This window comes from Toxorhynchites rutilus, chromosome 2, assembly GCF_029784135.1.
Source record: "Toxorhynchites rutilus septentrionalis strain SRP chromosome 2, ASM2978413v1, whole genome shotgun sequence".
NCBI lineage: Eukaryota > Metazoa > Arthropoda > Insecta > Diptera > Culicidae > Toxorhynchites > Toxorhynchites rutilus.
Genome location: NC_073745.1, coordinates 64,284,292 through 64,310,497, shown reverse-complemented (window position 1 = coordinate 64,310,497; position 26,206 = coordinate 64,284,292). Strand labels below are relative to the sequence as shown.

At 41.8% G+C, this 26,206-nt stretch overlaps 1 protein-coding gene across 1 annotated transcript; it reads right to left on the bottom strand.

Moving 5' to 3' along the window:
• Positions 1–215: 215 nt before the first annotated feature.
• LOC129770222 (hemicentin-1) lies at positions 216–26,206 on the bottom strand. Its single transcript, XM_055772919.1, has 7 exons — positions 25,655–26,206; positions 2,222–2,411; positions 1,626–1,835; positions 1,443–1,561; positions 1,239–1,383; positions 538–1,182; positions 216–472 (listed from the first exon to the last, which is right to left on the bottom strand). The coding sequence occupies exons 2-7, from the start codon at positions 2,373–2,375 to the stop codon at positions 243–245; spliced, it is 1,503 nt and encodes a 500-aa protein (XP_055628894.1). The 5' UTR covers positions 2,376–2,411; positions 25,655–26,206; the 3' UTR covers positions 216–242.

Genomic DNA, 26,206 nt, shown 5'->3' with positions numbered 1-26,206 from the left:
GTGTAGTGTAGGAGTTAGAGCAGAATTATCCAAGGGCCTTTCTCAAGGCTAGAGACAAATGAACTGAAAAGTTTAAAGTCTATATATTACAAAACCATTCCATTCCATTCAAACTTTCATAGATGCTGTGGTACCGCTTTTTCTAGGATATAATCGATATCGTTTTTCGCCGACAAGCGAAGAATTGGTCGGAAAACAAAACCGAACGCAAGATGAACTTAAAGAAAATAATGTCTTTATTGCTAAAATATGCTTATACAAAACACTGTCATTATTGCTGCGAAAACAAACACCAGCTTAGCTTGCCACACCGAACCGCTCCCAAACATACTGGTTTTGGATTCACTCGTTTGAAAATTGTTATAATCATAATAGTCTCCCGTACTGACATTGTCCGTGATGGTAGAGTCTTCACTTTCCGCTGAGTACTCAATGGTTTCCGTTGTCTGTAATCTTTCGTCCGCTAGCTCAACTAAAAACGAAATGTTTTAAAATTAATCACTTTCTCATCCCAATCCCAATCACAACACCACTCACCTTCACCTCCGGTAGCGAACCTCAATATGTTGCTGGCGTCACTCCACCCGTACCGATTCCTAGCCAACACCATCACTTCGTACACGCTTGTCGGCTGAAGTCCCTGCAGTGTGTATCCGGTGCTGTGCAGTGGCCCGGCGGATCCATCCGACGGTATTATCAACTCACTCCAGGTGAGATTCGGGTAGCGCTTGTTCGGCGTTATGTTTCCCGAAGGAATCTTACGGAACTTCAGCTTGTACTCGATAAGCGCCGAAAAGCTCTCCACCTGCCAGATGAGATTGTGCGTGGTCGGTGAGGTCATCTCGGCCGATGGTTTGAACGAAGCCGGCATGGGTCGACCGGTCAGCTCAATGTGGGCACCCCGGATGCCGATGTTGTTCTCGGCTTTACACTCGTAATGTCCCAGATCGGTATCCTTCAGGTGTCGTATGAAGAGTACATGACGGTACGTGGTGTAGTAGGGTGGAGGTCCACTGACGATACTGTCCTGCTTGGAGAAGCGTCGGTCCGACGGTAGAGGATGCCCATTTCGGAACCAGTGTACCGACGCGGTTGGAGCGGATGTTACGATGCACTCGAGCTGTGCACTTTGGCCAATTTTTGTGTGGACGGGTGCGCTCTTCGCCCTAACCTCTGGAATGACTGACGAAAGGTTTCGAATTTGTTTTCTTCCGTGTTCCGGTGTAATTTCTACTTACAATGAACAATTACCTCTAGCACAGCGCTAGCCGATTCACCAACGCCATTTGTCGCCAAGCACTCGATTGGACCGGCAAGATCTTTGTCCTCTACGAGGACACCTATCTTGCGACTGTTTTCGAAGGTGGCACTTATGTTGTCGTTCTGCGAAAAAATAGGCTTTATGAGAAAAAGAGCCGGAGTAGAATCAAGAAAGTCGTCACCTTGAAGTTCCAGGTGATATAAGGCTGCGGAACTCCGGTAGCATCGCAGATGATTTCAAGAATTTGCCCAACTTTTATCTCAATACGATCCGTGGGATACATCGATATCAGAGGGGGGTCTGAAATATCGAATTGGTCGGATGAAAAGCATGTTCTGGTTTGAGTTATCAGTTGGATCATTACACTGTACTTCGATCGCGTGCTGCTGGATCGCTCTTCCCCCGTCGGTAGTAATCTCACACTTGTAATCCCCCGTGTCCTCGGTCTGCACCTGAGCAACCTCCAAGCTTCCATTCTTCCACAGCTGGACTCTCGGCGGTGGTGTCAAATCCGGATACCTCGAATCCGCCAGCAACAGATCGTCCCGGGACCAACGCACGTATCTGTAGGGTGCTTAAAAAAACACAGAAAATGACCATTAATCTGAATTAGCATTGTGTTGCAGTACAATTGGGACTGTCCTTTGTCAAATATTTATATTAAAACGTTTTGAATTACTGTCATTCAAGTTCGAAGCATGCACCCGCGATCACGTGTTCGTGGCGCGTCAATTGACGGATAATCCAATTACGCAAAGTGTCGTTTCAAATCAAGTGCTTTCCAAAAGTGTTGTGACATTCCACATATTAGAACGAAGGGAAGCCCATTTATAAACAAAAGATAAGTGTCGCATAAAGTTATGGAATGTTTGCTGCACCGAGTGGCACTTAACACTTCAAACCGCGCGCGCGGGAGATGAATTCTCTGGTGAAATAAGAACCGTCGCAAACATAACTTACAATTGTGGTAGCAGGGAAGTAGGACGGTTTCATTTTCGTACGTTTTCACGGTCGTTGGCACACTTCGGAACTGCTGGCCATTAACTGTGTGGGTTGGAAATGTTCCTGTTAGCATCGGTGCCAGCAGAAACCAGAGCGATACCGAGGGTTTCATATCCTTTCGAAAATGATGAATCTCTTATGTGTTATTCTGCAAATATAAGAGTGAGAAATTTTATATGAGAACTGTGTATGAAATTGAATATTCAACCCAGAGGAATGTGTTTCATGCGAACAGCAATGTTAACTAGTTTGCCGTTGAGTGCCAGTGTAAATTTTCAGTTCATTTAGGTATTAATTTCAGTTCCCGCCAATGGGTGCCGATTGAATCCGATGGCAACAGTTTCCAGTGCTATTAATTACTTTCTCCGTTGTCTTTTCACATTCTTTCACAAGAGCTCAATTTTCTTCATCCGATTGATGTGGATGAGTGATGGCCAGCGATCATATGGTATCCCAATCTGGCATCACATAGCTCATGATACTGATTATTGAATTAGTACAAGCTTCGGAACATTCGATGGGTTTATTGAAACTTATTCCGCTGTATCCTTGCCATTGGTTAGTATTCGCTATTACCTACAGTGACAAACACAAAGATGATTCGCCCCCTTATATGTGAAAATTTGATTTTTGACGTAGAACTACGTCTTCCATTAAGGGTGCCAAATCAGAAAACAGGTCACGTTTTTATGAAATAAAGTTAACGTTGATAACTATTTTTGCCGCGAACGGATTTTGACGATTAACATACCAAACGAATCGGAATTTCCCTAAGATTTGTTTTTTTATGCTATAGATTACAATTCCCTGGTGGTGTGATGAAAACTAGAAGCATTTTCATTTTCCCATACATTTGTCATTTGTGAGCTCTCCTACCCATGCCGTCAATAACGAGCAACTTATCGGCGATCAACGAGATGGCATGATTTAAAGTCTCCGTTAACAAAGAAGAGAAGAAGAAGAACGAAAGATAATATTTATCAAGAGCATAAATATTGGATCTCACTGAGGCAAGCTTTCAGTATCGTTCTAGATACGAAACAATGAATAGCGCTTGTTCTTCCTTGTTTTGCGTCATCACACGTCTTCGTTTCGGATTTAGTTGTGGGCGCGACCAAATTACTTACTCGCTGATGTCTCTGGCATTGCAATCATTACATCAAACTGATGCCTTTCCAATAAGATTCTGAACTATACAATTTTGTGGGGAATTATCAAACTAGGCTATCATCGGCTCACCAAGAAAATCATTGTTCAGGAATTTTGTGTGTGATTTGGTTTCGCATGACAACAACTTGGTAACAAAGCTATCTTCACCAAGAACGACAACAAAGCTAATCGAGACCGGAAATATTAATAGAAAGGGGTTCTGTTGAGAAGAGCGCAAAGCGGAGGACTTGAACAAAACAACAGCGTAGTTCTACGTCAACAATGTGGTCGTACTACAATTCGGTCGTATTACAATTCGCTAATCTCTAAACGGTTTAAATTCATAAAAACTGAAAGAATTTCATTTTTCGTATACATTTGTTCTGCCGATTTGTGAGATAACCCTACCCGTATTTCGAATGCTTATAGCTCGAACATTTCTTCAAACATCGGAAAGATGTTTGCATCAATTGATAGGAAATATTTCTACGCGTCTATCACAATTGATAAAATGTTATTTCTCATGAGATGAACAATTGAATAACTGCAAGGCCGATTACACATTATCCGGTTTCTGCCGGACCGGTTTGAAACCCAAATGGCAAATTTCGACCGTACCAACCTCTTCACGGCGCCGTGATGCAGCCGTCTACTGCGACTACAATGTCCGGTGACCGGACAAGCATTACACGCGATGACAATAGTATTGTGCCGACGTCTGGTGGAGACATCAGTTTGGGAAAGCAAATCATTCTCTATAAGATTATCAGACCTTTTAAGTTTCAAGTTGTTTAAATTTTGAATGAAAATTTTTACTTTATGTTATTTGATTACTTAGAACCCGTGAACTGATTATCATTTAATCATTTTTGTATAATTTTCTTCATATTTTCACTGAAACTCATAATTGTAATACAAAATCATCATCAAATATAATTATTGATCAGGGGGTTTTCTCCACTTGCAAAAGAACGTGTTACTCCATTACGAAAATAACATATTTTATAAGAAGAAGTTAATTTTCATTCATAACTTTTATTTTCAAACATGTGTTTATTGCACCTGAAAATCTATTATCACTATCATTTCCCAAAAGCAGAGCAAGAAGTTCCATGCCATCAACGCGGATTGACAGTTGTTTGTCATGTCTGTTAGTATTAGTACAATTCAGGCAGTTTTTCGTCCCATGTATTAGTATGTGTGTGCTATTGACGTTTGTTTGTTGTTTTTGGAATTCAGAATTTGCAAGTGATATGGATGGATTTACATTTACTCCTTTATTTCGCTACTGTGGAAAAAGTTTAGTGATGCAGGTTTCTGCTCAAAGCAAAGCAATGGTGAGCGATTTTATCGAGCTGAATGTGAAGGTCAGTTTTTGTTAATTTGAACACACCAAAAATAGCACTCTAGTAATATTCTTATTGGGCATTCCACACAGTTCGACCTGACCCGGAAAGCGATCGATGGCAAGGCTCGGCTCGAGGAGCTCAAGACCAAACTGTCTGTCATGTGACCGGTGATCAAGATGTTCTCCTGCCCGATGCAGAAGCATCCGCTCTGTCAGAGCGAAATCATCCAGCTGGCATATCTGATTCGGTCATTTTTCGCCTAGGATCCGCGTATTGATAACTATGTGTTGATGCGAAATACGCTCGAGAAGCCGTCCCTGCCCCGGGAGTACGCGCTCGAGGAATCTGCGGAAGCAGTGATGAAATAGTTTCTGAAGGAAAATTATGTTGTTCTAATCGTAAAGATTCATACTGCAATGGTGGAATAAAAAGACACTCTAGAATAGATGGATTATCTTGTAGGCTAATTCTAAGAAAATCACAGGAAGTGAACAAATAATTGAGTAGTGCCCTTAGCTTACGAAATGTTTTTTATTGGTTCATTCAAATTCTATTGGAAATATGTGGCAACAGAGTGTATGGATTGAATAATACTGTTTGTGTAAGTTTGGAAATAAAACAATTTATATATATGGATATGGATAAATACACCGCAACTGGACTTTTAAATTTATTTGTCATTGAATTGTATTTTGAAATGGGGCGAGAAGATTCACACCTTCGACCGCTGGATCGCACCTATCGGTAATAATACCGTCCTGATGCAGGATGCGCGTAATTTTCGCAAGATCTGCCGTGTCCCTGGTGTGCCACATTTTAACACGGCCGTATATACTCTCCAAAGGAACGCAAATTTGAGAAGACTTGTAATTGCTGCAGCAGCTGTGGTTTCAAGGTTTTCCGTATACAAACGGCTGCATGTAGCAGGAGTATTTGCAGCAATGTTTACCTGTCAATCCACTATATAAATAAATGCACGTATGTGTATGTGAGAGATGCACGGTTTTGTGTAGCGCGAGGTCTTTTTCACATTGTTATCCGGTTATCCGTCCAAACCCAGCGGCGCTTTTTGAAACCGGTCCGGCTGAAACCGGATAATGTGTAATCGGTGGGACCAGAATGCCGCGTTAAGTGCGATTCACATACAACATACACGTCACGTTCACGTCCCGTCACGTCACGATACGTCAATGATTCTACCATGCAATTCTCATGAAAACATTCACATACAGCAGCAACGTAACGACCCGTCAGCATACGTTCAACGAAAACAACCGGCAGGGTTTGTAGAAAAGAATAATTGACGGAGACGGACGGCTCGTTTTGGTTTTTGTCTGGGCTTTGTGTCTCGGCTTTTGTTTTGATTTGGTTGTACAGTAATTTACATCTACATCGACATTAAGCTAATTGAACAGATCTGTGATGCAACACGTTTAATTTGACATTTTCACCTCTAGTTGGACATTTTTGTAAACATTGAGTTCGGGGCCCAAATTATGGCCCCACATTGAAAGTCGCCACCAGTCGCAAATGTCCAATTACTGGTCAAAACCGACTCCAATGCGACACTGAGTGGTGCTTCAGCATATCGCTTTATAAGTAACTTACTGTACTTTTTATGCCAACACATCTCCTAGCTCCAAATTTCGGAGTGAAAATCATTCGCGACTAGTTAAAAGAATTATTCTATTTATTATTATTGTTGCATAAGGGTCGGACTACAGGGTTTAAGCATTTAAATAATTGAATTCAATGATTCTCATTGAAGTTTTCATAATTTAGAACTGATTCTAGGCATGCTGATTTGAAAGAGGGCATTGCAATTTAAATTGTTGTAGGTGGCGACACCATGAATAAAATTAAATAAATCATTCGTTTGGCATTTGAAGTGACGGTGCTGGTGGAAGCATTGACTGCATGTGTGAATTGGTGGAGACGTTGACGGAACGTAGACGTTCTTCTCCGTAACGTGCTATGTGAATCGCACATTATGCGTCGCGTTGCAACAGTTGTGCTTTGACAGTTTATTTTGAATATGTGTGTTTCCATATAGTCGCCCACAATGATGCGTCGTGTCATTTGCATCGTTGTACTAAACTCTGACATTTGTTCTAAACTGCTTGCGTCGAATGTGTCAATGTGTTACTTTTAAATACATTCTACTGGTGCCATGGACACAACACGAAAAAGATTTTCCCACGATCTGAAATTCGTTGAAAACGGAGTGTGAAACAAATCTCGTTGAATTTGTGAAAACAAACGAGTGCTTCAGTTCGAAGGAACATCGTGTGAAACCAGCCACACAAGAAAGAAAATTTGGACTGATATACCAAATGCACTGAAACAAGGAGGTATGTTACAGTTGAACATTTTTCAAATATTAGGACATCTTATTTGATTTACGTGACAGATATTCGCGTAATAAATGCGCTTTCACAAGCTCCAAGTATAGGATTGGCACCGACAGCGGCTTCATCATGACAGTATTTTGAAGCATTAAAGATTTTGTAAACACTTATCAGCAAATGAAGGTAAATAAAAAATTCAGTTATGTGGATACTCAATGTCTTAACTGTTTTTTTATATAGTGGAACTGCCAGCAACTACGACCCTGAATGATCAGTTCTCGTGTAGAAAAAATCGACGAAACAATTTGTGTTCGGGCTGCTGGGAGTGATCACAAAACTCCACGGAAATGGAACAAACAGCAGCACAAAAATATTGATCTCCGTGACATTAAGCTCATGGTGAAAACAATGTATGCAGCATAACCTCCGAGCCATGATTCATTCGCAAAAAAACCTTGATTGTGTCCTAAATGATCACAATTGTTGGGGAATGAAATAAAAACGCCATGTTGTCTATTTTTTAATTTTTTATTCATATTTAATTAATTTAATTATCTTTTACATAACCGGTGAGTGTGTCACGTAGCTGATACGAAGCCTTACTAGAATTGTTCTTATTCATATTTCTGCTGCTGATAAATCCATAAGAAGTGTAACTTCAGCACACCATTCTCTCTAATTCATAGAACTTTCAAAACTCTCTACACCTATAAAGTTGTGAAGCGCCGTTGCGATTTTCTCCACCAGATGCATCGAAGTCAGAAAACAATCACGGTCTCTTTGTCGCATCAGCTATACCAAAAATCGCTGTTCTAGTTCGAAAATCAAATTCACAATCTACGGGAGCCAGTGTCTCGCATATTATTTCGGTTAGTATGACGAAGGCTGCTCTCCGATGTCGGTTCATGTCTTTTTCAGTTCCAATTTTTAAACTAGCTGTAATCTGCATACATAGAATTATTAAAATGAAATACAAGATTCACTAGTTGATTGAATTTGTTGAGTGTTTTATTTCGTTTTTGTTTACGTGAAAAGCGGCGATGCGAACGCTACATTGTGATTACAAATCAACAGATTGCGTCAGGCAAACGCTTTAGTACAAAACGCAAGCAATGACAGCTGATGAGAAGCGACGCACAACGCGGCATTCTGTTTCCACCTTAAAATGTCAAGCGTTATCTGAACGCCCTAACTGCCAAGCTTTGATTGGCCCGATTTACGGTTTCCCAAACACAGACAAAACAAAAATTGATGTACCTGTGGAATTCCGCTTTGCAAACACGGGTATTGCTCGATTCAAGTTCTACCAACTAACGTTTCTTCTTACCTTTTCATTTTCAGAAGCCGTTTTCCCGCCAAAAATGCGCTTCGTGGTGTTGTATAGTGAGAGTGTGGAAAAGAGTGTTGTAAAAGCCTGTATTAAGGCTAATTTATATTTGAAATAATAATTCAAGGAATACATATTAGTTAGAAAAGATATAGGAGTGAAAAAGAAAATTTAAAGAAATTACTGGCTAATCCAGGTGAATTGTGTGCTAGTTGGGGCCTCTCCTGAGGTCAAGTGGTTTAGTTCCGCTTAATTTAAAGTGTTTCTGCGGTGAGTAATCGGTGATCACACTTATCATTGATCTTTTAACCGGCAAGCAAACGGTAAGCGACGATTTTTTCCATTCTTCTTCATTGAAAAGAATTATAAATAAATATATTAATAACACGGTGGGTTAATTAGCCCAGCCGTCATCATGGCGGCAAAGAACAGCGGTGGAACTCTACCACCAGATAAAAGTAAAAAAAGAAATTATTATACTGATACAATGCCATTATGGATGGATCCTTATGGTGAGTTTGGGGCTTTTTTTTTTATTTATTTGAGGATCTTTTAAAATTTATCACATTTGATTTACAATTCAATTTTTCAGCCTTAGGGGCCCGGCAACTTTGGTAAATTTTTGGCTTTCAATTTCTGCATTGGTTGTGAATCTAGTCTACATTTGATCCCGTAAAGAGAGATGTAACAATTATTAATTGAAAAATTTTATATCCTACCTAACTATAATCTAAATTAAAACTATGGGACCAGCTCCCGGACTATTGCGTGCGGAGACCGCTGGCAAGACCCCCTGAACCTAGACAGGATTTGTGTTTTCCGTTCCTCCAGCACCTGAAGACCAGACAGGCGGTGGATCTCGGTATTTCGGGTCCTTGGTGGACTGTCCAGGATCATCCGAAGGATGTTGTTCTGGATGATCTGTAGTCTTTTATGATGGCAATTTGCACATCCCTCCCAGATTGGTAAACCATATTCGATTACCGGCAGGATGATCTGCTTGTGTATCGCAAGCTTGTTCCTCAGCGACAGAGTAGATTTTCGGTTGATGAGCGGGTATAGCGACTTTATGAGTTTGGAACACTTCGTGGATGTATTGCTCACATGGGATGCGAAGTTCAAGTTCCTGTCCAGGGTGAGACCAAGGTAGACAACCTCACTAGACCAATTAATGGGATTGTTGCTGAGGTGGACGTTCATATCATCAGGCGGAACAAGTCGTGGTGATTTTGAGTGTGGAAATAAAATGGTCCGTGTCTTCGCCGCGTTGATGCGAATCTTCCAGGATGTTAGGTAGTCGGACAAAACATTCAGGCCCCTCTGTAATCTCCTGACTAGCGGGCGTATCACTCGACCCTTGTAGATGATGGCGGTGTCATCAGCGAACATCGACAGCACACCATCACCAGGAAGGGGAGGAACATCCGAAGTAAAGATATTGAACAGGATAGGACCTAGGAGGCTACCATGAGGAACTCCCGCGATGACGTTGAACGTATCGGAAAGCACGTTGTTCAGAGAGACCTGAAAAGTCCTGTCCGATAGATAGTTACCGATTATCTTGACGAGAAAGATCAGGAAGTTGAATCGGTGTAGCTTGAACACAAGACCATTGTGCCAGACATTATCAAACGCCTTTTCGACGTCCAACAATGCCATGGCAGATGTTTTAGACATGGACTTGTTCCGCCTGATGATGTTCGTGACTCGTGCAAGCTGGTGGAGAGTGGAATAACCTTTCCTAAACCCAAACTGCTCACGGAGGAAGATGTTGTTCTGGTTTGCGAAATCCAGCAAACGGCTGAGAATCAGCTTTTCAAATAACTTCGAGATGGACGACAAGAGGCTGATGGGGCGATAGCTTTTGGCGTTGGTAGGGTCTTTACCAGGCTTGTGTATGGGAATTACTTTGGCTAACTTCCAGCGAGACGGGAAGTAACCAAGTTCCAAGCATGTGTTGAAGATAGAAGTTAAGTGCTCGAAGAAGCCAACGCTCAAGTTTTTTTAACTCGAGGTTAAGCGTACTGTCGAACCCGGCAGCCTTCATGTTTCTCGTGTTACGGACCGCAGCTATCGCCTCATCAGCCGTTATTTTGAATTCTTCGGGGAGAACGATGGGGGTATCAGCGACACTAGCCACGACCTCCTCGACGATAGGCTCGTGGGGACTCACCATGGAGCGACCAATATTGTGAGAATCCACGAAGTGTTGACCAAGCGCATTCGCCTTTTCGGCAGATGTTATAAGTAAGGATGAATTCGAATCCAACGATCTGAGTGGAGGAACGGGTCGTGGTTTGCTTTTTAGAATTTTGGCGGTTTTCCAAAATGGTTTTGCGTGATCTAGGAGGGAGCAAAGATGATTTGAGAAATGTTCGTTCCTGAGATCCACCATCCTGGCATGGATGATTTTCTTGAGACGGTTGCAATTGGTCTTCAGGTGGGAAAGTCCAGTACGTTGGTACTGGCAACGGATGGTGTTGCGGAGTCTAATTAAATTTTTGGTTATCCTGTCTAGATTCAGGGGATTACTCACCAGTCTTAAAGCCGGTACGTGTCTGTCTCTGGCCCGAGAGATCGCCTCGTCAATGGTCTGAAGACACTGGTCGATGTCGTCGGTTGAATCGGGAACGATGTCGTAGTTGATCTCGGTGTCCACGCACTGCTGGAACTGTGACCAATCGACGCGGTGGTAGTTGCGTCGCGAGACCTGGAATCTGTTGGCGGAGGAGCTCACTTCAATCGCCACCGGGTAGTGGTCGGAGCTGAGTTCTTGATAGACGACAGGCTCCGAGATGTTTATCGCGTTCGTGATGAAAATGTCGATGGTCGCGTGTACACCGGACCGGCTCAACCGGGTGGGACCGTCCGGACTCAGAATGGTATATTGTGCTTCTTGGAGGTCGTCATACAGGATCAAGCCGTTTCGGTTACTACGGCTGTTGCCCCACGCTTGATGCTTCGCATTCAGGTCGCCACCGATGATGAACTGCTGTCGCCGCCGGGTCAGCTTGATGATGAAGTGCTGCCGAGCCGTCCCGTACATTTGTTTGTTTGGGGCAGTAAGCTGCTACTATGGTGAGAGGACCGACAGGGGTTGAGACTTCCACCCCTACGGCCTCGATGATTTTCAGCTCGAAGCTTGGAAGCAGCTGACAGCAAATGTTTCGCCTAAGTGCGATGGCCACGCCACCACCCCCTGAGCTGGCCCTGTCAAGCCTCACGAGCCGGAAGTCTGGGAGGCAGACATTTATTTCGGGCTTAAGGTGCGTCTCCGTGATAATTGCCACGTCGATTTCGTACTCATTGAGAAATACAACGAGTTCTATGGCTTTGCTCTTAAGAGAGCAAGCGTTCCAGTTGACTATGCGTGTTATATTACGGTCCATACTTGGAGACGAGGGTGAGGACAGCCTCAAGCTGTTCGTTTAGTGTCTTGCAGGTGCGTTTTATTCTGATGACCTCGGACACCAGCATGACGAGTTCCTTGTCATTTAGTAGGACGCCCTCGGCGGTCGTGCCGGATGTCACACACGAGTACGAGAGACCCGGGAGGGGTGGTTGAGTCTGCTGCGGCGCTGCACTCATGAGCCTATGCTGCACTGAGGAGACGCTAGAGCCCGCTTGGTTACTTACGGAGGGGGCGATGGGATCGCCGCGGTTTCGTTGATTGTTGAGTGGAAGAGGAGGCAGGTTCGGGACTGCACGGCGTTGCACTAGCGCGGGGAACTGCACATCGTTGACTGCTGGCGGGCGCTGGTTTCGCTTTCGTCCTGGTTGATTGTTGATGGAGGCACGCTTTCGGATCTCTATATACTCAGCTCTCTTCGGACACGATCTGCTGGTGGGTTTGTGATTGGCTCCGCAGTTTGCGCAGATAGGGACACCGTCCTCCATGTGTTCACATGCATCAGCGTTGTGAGTTTTGCCGTATTTGACGCACCGGGATGCCATGTGACAGTTTCGAGTGCCATGCCCGAACATGAAACAATTCGAGCATTGAGTAACGTCTCTGTGAACTGGTATGTAGCGATCCCACTCGACCACGATATGGAACAGCAGTCGTATGTTCTGGAGGTCCTTCAGGCACGTCGAGTTCTTGGCCAGGTGGACGAGATAAAGTTGGTCTCGATACGCCCGAGTCTGGTCGTGCCGCTTCATTTTGTAGATTTGAACCGGCTTGAGTCCGCGCAGCTCGAGTTCAGCCGATAGTTCCTTGGTGTCCATATCGTGGAGTCCGCGGAGTACCACCTTGAGCGGTTTCTCGGCCTCGATGTCATGTGAGAAATACTCACAGTTCCGCTGTTTTAGCACCTCCAGCACGGCCTTGTAGTGACTCATGGAAGGGACCATCAACTTGAAGCCCTCCGCACTACGGCGGATGGTGCACCTCAAACCCTTCTCGATAAAAAAGGCAATTCGAGCATGAAGCCCCTCCGGGAAGCCTTTCACGTAGATCGGCGGCAGTTTCTCCTTTTTATCTATCTTCGGTTCGTCACCATTCTCGAGTACAGCGTAACGATTGTTTGCCAGCAGCTTCTTGGCCGACGGATCAATGGATTCGGCCGATACTTCGGCGTCGTTTGTAGACCGGGAGCGTTTCCCGTTGCTGCTACCACTTGCGCCAGAGCGCGTTTTGCCTGCGGCTTGGTTCATGGGGACGTCGGCGTCCAGTGCGAGATAACAAACAGTATTACTTTACTTTTTCTTTTTAAACTATCAAGAGCAAGCGAAAATACGTGTTTACTGCTCAACACAACAGCAGAGAATCGAGTTTGGGGCAGCGCACTTCCTTCTACTTATAGCAGAAGAAGGTTGCACCCTTCCTAAGAACCCGTTCATTGTTGGCAAATCTATTGAAGATGCGGTGAAGGGTGAGATTGAAAACGCCCACACCGAAGAAAACCGTACACGGCACGTTTTAAAAGTCAGGAAACTTGAACAAGTCGAAATACTGCTTCCATTAAAAACATTTATTGATGGAACCAACATTAGTATCAGTTACCAACCAACAAAAAATTTCTCAAAATGCGTCGTTACATGCTGGGAAGCCATTGAGATGTCTGAAGAAGATCTCATGAAGAGCCTAAGCGATCAAAATGTGACAAAAATATATCGCATGACGAAAAAAGGAAACGATGGTATTGTTACTCCTCTTCCAACCTTGATTCTAACCATATTGGGTACTGTTCCTCCTCGGTATATACATTTTGGTCCTCTAAAAGTTCCAACCCACCCATATGCCCCAGAACCTATGATGTGTTACAAGTGCTGGAATATTGGTCACACCAAGGCTCGATGCCCAAGGAAGGAACCGCTTTACGGCACTTGTGGCGAAGAGCATAAAATTGTCGGTGAAACCAAATGTAACAGACCTTTGTTCTGTCTAAGATGCAAAACAGCTGATCACGGTTCTTTTCAATAGAAAGTGTCGGCATTATCAGGATGAAAAAGAAGTCCAACGGCTTTCACTTTCTAAAGGGTCTCTCTTTCGAAGAAGCGCGCAAAATAGCAAAAGGCGGTAAACACTATCTATGCTGAAGTAGCGCAACAGAGGCTAACTATAAACAAAACTGAGGGAGAATTTAATAAAATAATCGATATTAAAAATCGTGAAATCGAAGATCTTAAAAACCAAATTGCAAATCTGAACAAAAAAAATCGATTTGCTTTGCTTAAACGAATCTTTGACAGAAATGGACACGGAAAGTAAACACACTGAAAATAACACTGAACAACCGACAGAACACATCATATACATTAACAAAAAAAAATCACAGGAGGGTTGTGTCCGAGACACGACCGCATAGTTGACGTAGGATTCCGTTAGGCTATCTGTTGATTTTGGATATGTTTGAAGAATTACATCGTTAAACTTTCTGATAACGATTTGGTGGCCCTGAGAAGGGCAATTTTGTTTGGTAGTTTGGGTATTTGTTTGTTCACTCCACCAGTGTTGACCGAGTGATGATGACAAAAGTATGGTAAACAGTCGTTTGGGTGGTGCGTATCAGATAGAAGATGCCGAAAATGGAATGAGATATGATGAAAACCGCCCTCTGTGACCCTAGACGAGATGCCTCCTGTGTTATGTATGGATGAAATAAAGAAAAAAAACTTACCAATGTAATATGAGATAATTACCAATACCGAACACAATTATCAATTTTTCTCATCAGTAAAAACATGTTATTTTAATATAGTGAAAACATATTAGAAAAGGAAAAGGTAATTTTCTTTTATAAATTTTTACTTTCTGAGTGTTTATTCAACCCAATACGAATTCTAATTGGACTAACAACACCTAATACTTTATGTAGAGCATAATGGGAAAACCCTTTCTCGAATATTTCTTCATTGTTCCAATTCTTTCTCGTCGCATGAACTTTCTTTGGGTGAAAATGAACACAACAAAACAGACAGCTTAAACCGAACGACACGTTCTCGAGCGGGAACATACTTGGTTTTTATTTATGAAAATTGAAAAAAATCATTAAAGTTCCAAATTTAAATTTTATTTGCTAGAATTAATCGAATCACTCACCCTACTTGCAATATAAAAATGCTCCCGACTTGTATATATTTGAAATACCGATTTCCCTCGGGCATCTTGGTTTTGATGTCTCTGTTAGTGAAGACATTTCGGTGGGAACAAAAGCTCCCCTTACTCTCATGTATTTGCAATGTCGATTTCTCCCAGGCAGCTTGGTTTTGATGTCTCTGTTAGGGAACATATTTCGGTAGGAACAGAAATTCCTCCTACTTTCATGTATTTGCAATGTCGATTTCCCCCAGGCAGCTTGGTTATGATGTCTCTGTTAGAGAACACATTTCGGTAGGAACTCCCCTTACTTTTATCTATTTGCCAAGGTGCTACTGACACTCGACCGCAACGGTTATGTTTTTAGCGCCATCCTAAAAGAGAACAATAGGAATAGAAGTTTTCTCCTACTACCGAATGCAAAGCTTTTTTCAAAGCTAATTTCGGTCCTAAATAAAGCGTTTTTTGCAGCAACAGTTGTCCGGATACCAGGAAAGGAAGAAGCCCCCAACGGCCATTTAGGAAGTTGGTCCGGTCGGATTGGCCACTTTGACCGGCAGTTTTTACTGCCCCTTGCGTGTCCCGCTGTTTGCACCCGTCTCATCTACATTTTAATTTAATTTTAAGATTTGACCCAGTCATGAAGGAAAGAGTTCCTACTTCTACAATGATCCTTACCATACACGGAACAGTTATTCCTGAAGCAATTAACTTCGGATTCCTCCGTGCTCCAACCAGAATTTTGTACCCAAACCCGATGCAATGCTCTCTTAGTGGCAAGAAAGCTTCAAACTGCTATTCCCTCGAAATTCATGGCACCTTCACCGAAGATCCAGGCATCATAGCCGACCACTTTGCCACTATTTCAGCCACCTCCAACTATACTAACGAATTCAAGGCTATTAAGGCGGAGGCGGAACTTAAAGTTTTTCCTCCTGCTTCGGAACAGGTCCACAAATACACCGATAAGTTCTCTTTGGACGAGTTGTTATGGGCAATAAAAATATCCAAAAGCAAATCAGCTGGCCCAGACGGAATCCAATATCCGATGATGAAGCATCTACCTCTTCATGCAAAAATTCTACTCCTTCAGATATACAACGAATGTTGTATGCATGCATGGAAAACGGGCTTGGTAAGACCTCGGTTGTTAGTAACTGGGCAAATTCCATTGGGTTTAAGTTTTCGGCAGAGAAGTCTAATATAATGCACTGCTGCAAATGTAAAGGTCATAGGAAAAGGTTTAGAACATGTCTAATCAATGGCAGGCCTATTGAGAGTCAGCTCAGTCCGAATTCTAGGAGTGCTTGTTGACAGTAAACTATCTTTCGGACAACACCTCAGAAATGCTAACGCTAGTATGAAGTGTCGCCTGCGGCTGATGAAAGCTTTAGGTGGCCGATGCCGATTGAGTTCTCGTAAAACCATCTGCAACATAGGCAAAAGCATTATCTTCTCTAGAATTCGTTACGGCATCGAACTTTTCAGCCGTGCCTCTTGGGCTCACTTGAATTACTTAAAGCCTGTCTACCATAGTGTGATTAGATATGCATCAGGAGCCCTTCAGACCAGCCCAATAAACGCTCTGCTTGTGGAGGCTGGCGTAGTTCCTTTCGAACACTTCCTCACAAATATGCTAGCCACTAAAGCCATCCGGACGTCCGAGAAATACCCGGATCTTCTATCCATTTACTCCAGAGCCAACATTTGGCTGCAAAATATTAGCCAAGTCACCCTCCCGACTATCGCCCCATTAAGCAGAGTGGGTCAACGCCCATGGCACGCACATCCGCCAAAGATAGACTGGTCAATCAAAAATGCTGTTAGGGCTGGGGAAGCCAGCAGCATTGTTACGGCCTGTTTTAATAACCACCTCCATAACAAGTATCACACCCACCACAAAAGCTTCACAGATGGGTCTTTTGATGGAAACCTAACAGGGTTTGGAGTTTTTGCTAATAACACGGAGCTAAAATTCCAACTGCCTTCGATATGTTCGGTATACTCCGCCGAAATCTGTGATAACGACAGTAAAGTGGTGATCTTCTCTGATTCCTATAGTGCATTACGGGCGCTACAAAGTGGCGATAGTAAACACCCTAGGATACAAAGCATTGAGGAAAAAATTACAGGGAAGGACATCACTTTCTGCTGGGTCCCAGGGCACTGCGGAATCCAGGGTAATGAACAGGCTGATCGTCTCGCCAAGGAGGGTAGGCTCTCCGAACTATGGGGGGGAGCCCAGCAAAAGACACCATCAGATGGGTCAGTCAATCCCTCAGATTGAGCTGGGAGAACAGTTGGTATTTTTCCCGCGACCTCTTCTTAAGAAGGATCAAGAATACTACCCTTCCCTGGAAGGATAGTATTCTCCGATCTACTCAAGTATGTCTGACACGTTTACGTATCGGGCATACATTTTTAACACACAAATTTATCATGCGTAGATTGGAACCAACACTATGTGAGTCGTGCAATGTAAGATTCACGGTGGAACACATATTAATCACATGCCCTAATTTTAATGCTTCAAGAATAAAATTTCAGGTTGCAGACACCATAAGGACAGCACTATCGGACGACGCCGTCGAGGAAAAAAGGACCATCGATTTCCTAAAGGATACAGATTTATTTGATCAGATCTAATGTCTAATTACTACATTTACCTATACTGATAAAATTTTGTTTGTCTTCTCTTCTACTTTCAGCAAAAGATGAGCAGGTTTTTACGCCCCTTTTAGAAGCGAGCTCCTCAAGCACACTAAAAGGGGCTTTACCCTCCAATTGTTTGGTTGTGTTTTTCGCCCCAGGGCCGTGTAGGGTGCGGCGATACGACATACATCCATAGTCCATTACTAGGACTGGGTCGAGCAAGAATAACGAATTTTGCAATAGTTTTCTTAGTTTTCCTTTCAGTTAAATTTCCCGCCCTCAAGGGCAAGAGACGAATGAACTCTCAGAGTTTAAAGTTTCTCTAATTCAATACCGATTACCGATCTATTTGCAATGCCGATTTCCGCCAGGCAGCTTGGTTTCGATGTCTCTGTTAGGGGACCGCTGCATGTGTCGTCAATTTTGACCAATTAGAAGGGGATGTTTCTGTTAGAATAGGGGTTGAGTTTTTTCAATTGTTCAATAGTTAGTTTCTTAACAAATATTATTTTATTCAATATAAAAAATTGTTATGGAGTGCCGAAATCGATTGACGCAAAAATTTCAACAATCCATCATGAAATGACTGAGCAATAAGCGTTTGAAATTGGACAATTGTCACGATGTGCTCGATTTTCGATTTTCAATTTGTACCCCAATATGTTCCCGAAAGACGTAATCCTACGTCAAAAAATCGAAAGATACTGAATCAGTAAAGATACCGCTATCGCATGAACCTCGGACAGGTCGCATCGAAGAAGTTACGATTCCCGTTTTTTAAAAAATAATAATATTAAAAAACATCATTTTTTAAAGGTTCATACGATAGAGAGATGCCTACAGATTGTATCCATATAAATTTGACATGAATCGGTTAAGTAGATAATTTCTTGAGATATCGTGTACGGCAGTTTGAAAAAAACTAGTTTCGAGAAAAACGCGTTTGAAGTTCATTGTTATGACCGTACCAGGTTAGATACCGCATCACTAAAATGGCTCTTGTGTGGTATACCTCATTAAGGAGGTGTGAAATGAGCTTTGCGCTGGGTATTTCCGAGGAGGTATCGATTCCTCCTTTGAGCATTAATAACTCTTTACCGACTAAACGCAGTGTATGATAATCACTTTATTCGAAAGATAAAATGTCCAAGATTTAGAGGAGAATGAACTCCAAATTTCAAAACCCCTTTAAGCCAAAAAGAATAAGAAGAAGAAATCCAGTCCAAGAGTTATATGATTGTTATGTATTGATTCAAAAACTTGTTTCTATAGCTCAACAATTGCGTTGGAAACAAACTATTGAATTCCTAACAATCTAACTTATTGACGATGCTTGCGTTTGTGGTAATCGGAAGGCGTTCCCAAACATGAACACAAAATCAAGGCACCTCGATTTTTTTCAAGACCACCCAATAGTTCAAATGAGTTGAATTTCATGCGTATCCTTGCATAAATCATTCCATACTTATACTCATCCACTCACAAACTAATAAGAAACATTTCCAGCGTTCTTTCAAAATATTTATTCATTCATTCATTGAGAATTGGTTCAAATAAAATGTTTACAATGTATGGTTTAGAAAAAATGTTTACCGAATCAGCGGTATTCCTACATCTACCTTGGGATTATATCACAGATATAAGCCACTTCTAGATTTTCTGCGTGGCCAAATGTAGATTGAAATGTGAATTCAAATGGGCAGCCCTTACCACATACCACGTGAACAACTCTAGCTGGGGTAGGGGTTACGAAAATGTTGATGCTTGTCCACTTGTCCATAATTTCCACTTGATTTTTTTTTCAAATACATATGCAATACATTACAATACATTTTGAAGTAGCTAGGATGCAATTTTTAGAAACGATTCGTACTCGTTTCTAATCGATTCGACCGATTCAGCAGTTTCTGACACACAGTCGAGAACTTTCAAGGTTTTGCGAAAATGAAAAACGAACAGCAAATTCTTTTAAAAGTGCACGAACCGTATCTCTGAAGGAAGTTTTCTAGCAGCGATGCTCTTCTTGCTTTGAAATGTGGGGATTTTTGAAATACTCTTCTATAGGATGGCCCGGAAAGTTTATGCCGCCATTTGATTCTCATCAAACTCTCAATCCTCGGTGAATTAGGAGAATTATCAGATTTACTATAGATATAAAAAAATTGCAATTAGTGAAGGGTGATGAAAAGTCAAACAATTTACAACAATTTGGAAGATGTTCCCAAAACCGATCTTCACCCGAAAAAATGTCTATGTGTCTGGTGGTATTGGAAAAGTATTCGGTGTAATGAACTTCTATCAAGGAACCAGTCGATAAATTCCAATAACAGGGTGTCGACTACCTTGAAAATTCTTGAAAATTAGGGAATATCAAGGATGAATTCCCTACAACTAAAGTCTGGAATTTTTCTGGGAAAATACTGCACCCTGAAATAGACACCCTGAATAAATACAGATCGCAGCTGGACGAATTAAGGACAGGGACCCGTTCAGTTTTAGTTAATATGATGGAAGACGTGTCTTGAGACCTCATGTCTCTTTGACAATCCGGCAAACAATGTTGGAGTTCGGCTGGGATGTGCTATTCCACCCGTCATGCTCACCAGATATAGTACCTTCCGATTATCACTCATTCAGACCACAGTTTGATTCTCTCAAGCGCAAGAATTGCGACTCTTTGGATAGTATTAAAAACGTAATGACAGTTTTTTGACGGAAAGATTCTGGAATAAACCGTTATAAATAATGCTTTTGAATTTTTCCTTGAAATCGTCACTAGCTTCCCGGCTAGCTCAATATTCTCCAAGAAGTTGCACAGAAAGATCAATGGTAGATGAATCTATTACAATCACTAGGCTATTGCCAGGTTAATGTTCTAACAAGTGTGCTTGTAGCCAACAGACACTAGTTTTGTGTTTTGTAAGTGCTAAGAGATTTGTGTCTGAGTCGAGAAATTCGGAAAATATTTCATAATATTGTGCTCCCGTGGCCGAGTGGTTAGCGTCATAACTAACATGCCGGGTGTTCGGGTTCGATTCCCGTTCTGGTCGAGGGAATTTTTCGTCAAAGAAATTTCCTCCGACTTGCACTGTGATCACGCGTATTCTAGAGCTTGCCACTTAGAATGCATTGCAAGGCGTGTTATTTGGCATAGAAATCTCAACTAAGTACTAATAAAAATGACGCAAGTAATACTACGTTGAGACGGCGAAGTTCCTCTAGGAACGTTAGTGCCATTGAAGAAGAAGAAGGCTGTCAAAAAAGTCCTGCGGTATTTTCGCGAGGTGTCGTTGTAAGCGCGTAGTTCTAGTTGTATTCATTGTATCGAGTCATACTATAGCTTGTTGGAAAGGTATTTTTGCGCGCTATAATATAGTCCTTGACAGTGTTTTGTTTGGTTAAGTCGTTCGTGAGTTATAGTGTTGCAAATATGGAGCAAAATAAAGAGAAAAACCGACATATTTTACAGTACTACTATGACAAAGGCAAAAATGCATCTCAAGCTGCCAATAAAATTTGTGCAGTTTATGGACCCGATACAGTTTCCATTTCCACCGCACAACGATGGTTTCAACGTTTTCGTTCTGGTATAGAGGTTGTCGAAGATGCGCCACGCTCCGGAAGGCCTGTCGTCGAAAATTGCAAAATCGCTGAATTAGCCGAGAAAGACCGGCATAGTAGCAGCCGTAGTATCGGCCAAGAGCTGGGGATAGGTCATCAAACCGTTATTAACCATTTGAAGAAGCTTGGATTCACAAAGAAGCTCGATGTATGGGTGCCACACACGTTGACGCAAAAAAACATCTTTGACCGTATCGACGCATGTGAATCGCTGCTGAATCGCAACAAAATCGACCCGTTTCTGAAGCGGATGGTGGCTGGCGATGAAAAGTGGGTCACTTACGACAACGTGAAGCGCAAACGGTCGTGGTCGAAGCCCGCTGAAGCGGCTCAGACGGTGGCCAAGCCCTCATTAACGGCCAGGAAGGTTCTGCTGTGTGTTTGGTGGGATTGTTAAGGAATAATCTATTATGAGCTGCTTCCCTATGGCCAAACGCTCAATTCGGACCTGTACTGCCAACAACTGGACCGCTTGAAGGTAGCACTCATGAAGAAGAGGCCATCTTTGATAAACAGAGGCCGCATTGTCTTCCATCAGGACAACGCCAGGCCACACACTGCTTTGGTGACGCGCCAGAAGCTCCGGGAGCTCGGATGGGAGGTTCTTTTGCATCCGCCGTATAGTCCGGACCTTGCACCAAGTGACTACCACCTGTTTTTGTCCATGGCGAACGAGCTAGGTAGTCAGAAGTTAGCCACAAAAGAGGCCTGTGAAAATTGGCTATCCGAGTTTTTTGCCAATAAGGAAGCGAGCTTCTATAACAGGGGTATTATGAAGTTGGCATCTCGTTGGGAACAAGTCATCGAACAAAACGGCGCATATTTGACTTAAAACAGATGATTGTAACTAATTTTATGAACAAATGAAAATTCAAAAAAGTCACATGGGGGTGGTGTCAAAGACACGACCGCATGGTTGACGTAGGATTCCGTTAGGCTATCTGTTGATCTTGGATACGTTTGAAGAATTACATCGTTAAACTCTTTGATAATAATTTGGTGGCCCTGGAAAGGGCTGTTTTGATTACCGAGTGACGATGGTAGAAGAATGGTAAACAGTCGTTGGATGGTGCGTATCAGATAAAAGATACTGAAGGATCGAGATATGATGAAAACCGCCATCTGTGATCCTAGACGAGATGCCTCCTGTGATATTTATGGATGAAATATAGAAAAATAACTCACCAATGTAATATAAGATAATTATCAATATCGAACACATCAATTCTCATCAGTAAAAACATGTTTCTTTAATATAGAGAAAACATATTTGAAATGGAAAAGGTAATTTTCTTTTATAAGTTTTACTTTCTGAGTGTTTATTCAACCCAATGCGAATTTTAATTGTACTAACAACACCTTATACTATATGTAGAGCATATGGGAAATCTCTTTTTCTTCACTTTTCCAATTTTTCTCGCCGTATAAACTTTCCTTGTGTGAAAATAAACACAACAAAACAGACAGCATAAACCAAACGACCCGTTCTCGAGTGGGAACACACCTTGGTTTTTATTTATGAAAATTGAAATAAATCGTTTCATATATCAAGTCATTTTTACCACAACTGCTACCATATACAATTTTACAATATAAAAATTCTCCCGATTTGAATATATTTGCAATGCCAATTCCCCCCAGGCAGCTTGGTTTTGATGTCTCTGTTAGGGAACACATTCCGGTGAGAACAAAAGTTCCCCCTACTTTCATGTATCTGCAGTGTGGTGGTGGTAGTTTTGTATTATAGAGACTTTAAACTTTTTAGTTCATTCGTCTCTAGCCTTGAGAAAGGCCATTAAAACTCTACTCTAACTCCTGCATTACACCTTCGCCCCCATTGCCTTGAGAAAGGCACTCGATCCCTCGCCGTCCAACTCGTCCAGCAACGATGTTGTCCAGTCGGTGTCCACACAAAGAATGTCTGCAGTGTCGATTTCCCTCTGGCAGCTTGGTTTTGATGTCTCTGTTAGGGAACACATTTCGGTAGGAACAAAAGCTCCCCCTACTTTCATGTATTTGCAATGGCGATTTCCCCCAGGCAGCTTGGTTTTGATGTCTCTGTTAGGGACCCGCCGCATGTGTCGTCAATTTTGACCAATCTGAAGTGGGTATTTCCGTTCTCAACCCCTAAGATTTTTCAATTGTTCGATAGTTAGTTTCATGACATATATTATTTTCTTCAATATAAAAAATTGTTATGGAGCGCCGAAATCGAATGACGCAAAAATTTAATTAATTCCTCCTGAAATGACTGAGCAATAAGCGTTTGAAATTGGACAATTTTCACGATGTACTCGATTTCGATTTTCAATTTGTACCCCAATATGTTCCCGGAAAACGTAATCCTACGTCAAAAAATACCGCAGGACTTTTTTAACAGCCTAATACTAAACTCATTTTGATGGGATGATGAATCTGCGGATCAGCAAAGTAAATAGTAAAAGAAATTGGTCAGTGAGTAACGACTTTAAGTTTAAGCGTGTTATGCAATTTTAAGACATTCGGCATAAAAAATTGTTTGTAAAAAATAATGCGGTCCGGTTATTTTATTTATTATAAAAAGACGTTAGCTGGCTGAATTGTTTGACTTTAAAAAAAGCCAAACAGTGGAATTAAGGAGTTATTGGAATTTTAAGGAAACGAATTTCGAAACAAGGTGCTACTGTTGCCTAATAAAAATTGATATGGAAATCGAAACGGCACATTTAATACCCTAATTACTGCTCAAACTCTTAGACGTTAGACAATTTCTGATCCACAAAACAAAGTAAGCAGTAAGCGAAATTCAAAATCTGTGGGGCCTAGGGGAGGTCCCCATAATTGTTCAAGCCGTACTCTTTAGAGCAGTAACTGTTCCCGAGTTGGCCGACATCCAGAGGTCGATTATCCTTAGCACCTGCCCGATTGTCCGACAATTCCTTGGTCAGAACTCAAGATCACGAGCATACAGATTCGTGTATTACGCAGAGCCTCTGGTATTAAGATATCCCGTGCAGGTGAGAATTTCTGGCTAGTCTATCCATATGTCATATGAACTTCCAAAATAAATCAATCCCCCTATAATGACTCCCCGTAAAAGCCAATAACTAGAATACAATAGAACTCCGATTATTCTAACGGAATTGAGAGGCAAGGTCACCACGGATAACGAAAACCGCAGAAAATGCAATAAAGGACCAAACATGACACAAAATACAAAAAACACAAAAAACTCAAAAAAGATATTTGAGCATGAAAACAATGTTGTAACGATACAGAAATCATCAAACTCATCTATAAGGTCGTGTACACCAGTGGTCAGATAATGCGAAAGTCGTGACCAAAACAAAAGGGCAAGAGCCTATCACTAACTGACAAATTTTGGGAAGCCCTATACTGCCGTTCTACGCATAGTTGTCCCATGTTCCAAAATCAGCAACTGAGAAAAACGCAATCAAAGTTTTCTACCATATTTGTCTACCAGAAGCTTTAAGCATTTCAGTCTAGCAATACACTAGACTTTTTATATGCAGAAAACTATTGTTTAATGAAATGTGAACAGATCCCCTCACTTGAATCAATCAATCTTGGTTACAGGCTTCAAAATTCATGGCGGGACAGGTATACCTAGAATATCAACATAGGACAATTGAACCTTATGTTGTTTGAAATACTAGGAACAAACAATAACTTTTTTGTGTTTTTTTCGACAGATTATGCATAAAAACATCGTTTTATGAAGAAGGATGTGCAATACCTTTGCAGAATATAAATCTCATTGCTATTAGGCTTTCGCTAACAAGGTGTACACGTGTTCTGTACAACTTTTTTTTTATTTGTTTGAGAATTAGTGCGTTCTTCCAAACCAGAAATGAGTACATTAGCCCTGCAGAAAGCTTGACATAAAATGCTTGTACTTGAACCGATTTATTTATTATGGATCTACAAAAAATACAGTTCAGCTTAGAATAGCAACATGGGAAAATTAAGCTTGATGTTGTTTTTTTAACAGCTGGGAACAAACTATAACTTTACTTGTGTTTTTCCGGAAGATTATGCATAAAAACATCGTTTCATGAAGTTAATATTGTAAAAAGGTAACATGGGACAACTATGCGTAGAGCGGCAGTATAGAATGTATATAGAACTCGCTTTCCCGGATAATCTGCACCGCGGATAATCGAAGTTCTACTGTATTTGTGTTCGGCAACATTTGCATTGAAATGTATATTGAGACTTTTTCACTATTTTTAATACCAGTTGATGTGGTTCATGAGTATTAAAAGAGAAAATTGGCCAACACAGAAGTTCTAAATCGAATAAAATGGGGTTATGGAGTTTTTCCAGATTAACATTCTCGATCAAAGATCTTATTGAACAATTAGAACTATCCCAACCGAATGGGGAACAGAATGACTTACTCACCCTTTCTAAATAGCTATGTTCTTATTACTGTTTTTTATGTAGAAATCCAGCATCACAGTCAATACACAATTAATCCAAAGCGCATAACTTGATCACATATTCTGTAGAATCTCATGTCACCGCTCTAACCTTGTTCCGCTTTCGTTCGGATGAAACCGATCTCTGTAATTAATCACCATCCGACAGTTCTACACGGGCAATTATTCCATTTCAACACTTTGTTTCTGGTGCGTTCTTTCGTTCGTGCCACAAATTATACGGGTTCACATCACCAAACAGCAGCAAAAAAAAAATGTCACAAAACCGTTGTGTCTCTGCAATTAAAATATTTTCAAATTGTCACAGCTTTAACCACGGTATTCTACTATGTCCTATGCTGGCCTAACGGACACAATAATTTCGGTTCTTAGGACGGCACCCGCTTTTCGACCAATTCTCATAAATCACAACGCGCGCAACGGTCGCTTAATCTGTTAAATCTCGTGATTCATGCAAGACCGCCAGGCTAGAAAGTGTTGACAGCTTGATCGCCGAATCGATACTGACCGGCCG

Coding starts and splice junctions, on each gene's coding strand:
- LOC129770222 (XM_055772919.1), bottom strand. CDS start 2,375: ATGAAACCCTCGGTATCGCTCTGGTTTCTGCTGGCACCGATGCTAACA. Junction 1,836..2,221: donor ACTTCCCTGCTACCACAATT/GTAAGTTATGTT, acceptor TGTTTTTTTAAG/CACCCTACAGATACGTGCGT. Junction 473..537: donor GTTCGCTACCGGAGGTGAAG/GTGAGTGGTGTT, acceptor TTTCGTTTTTAG/TTGAGCTAGCGGACGAAAGA.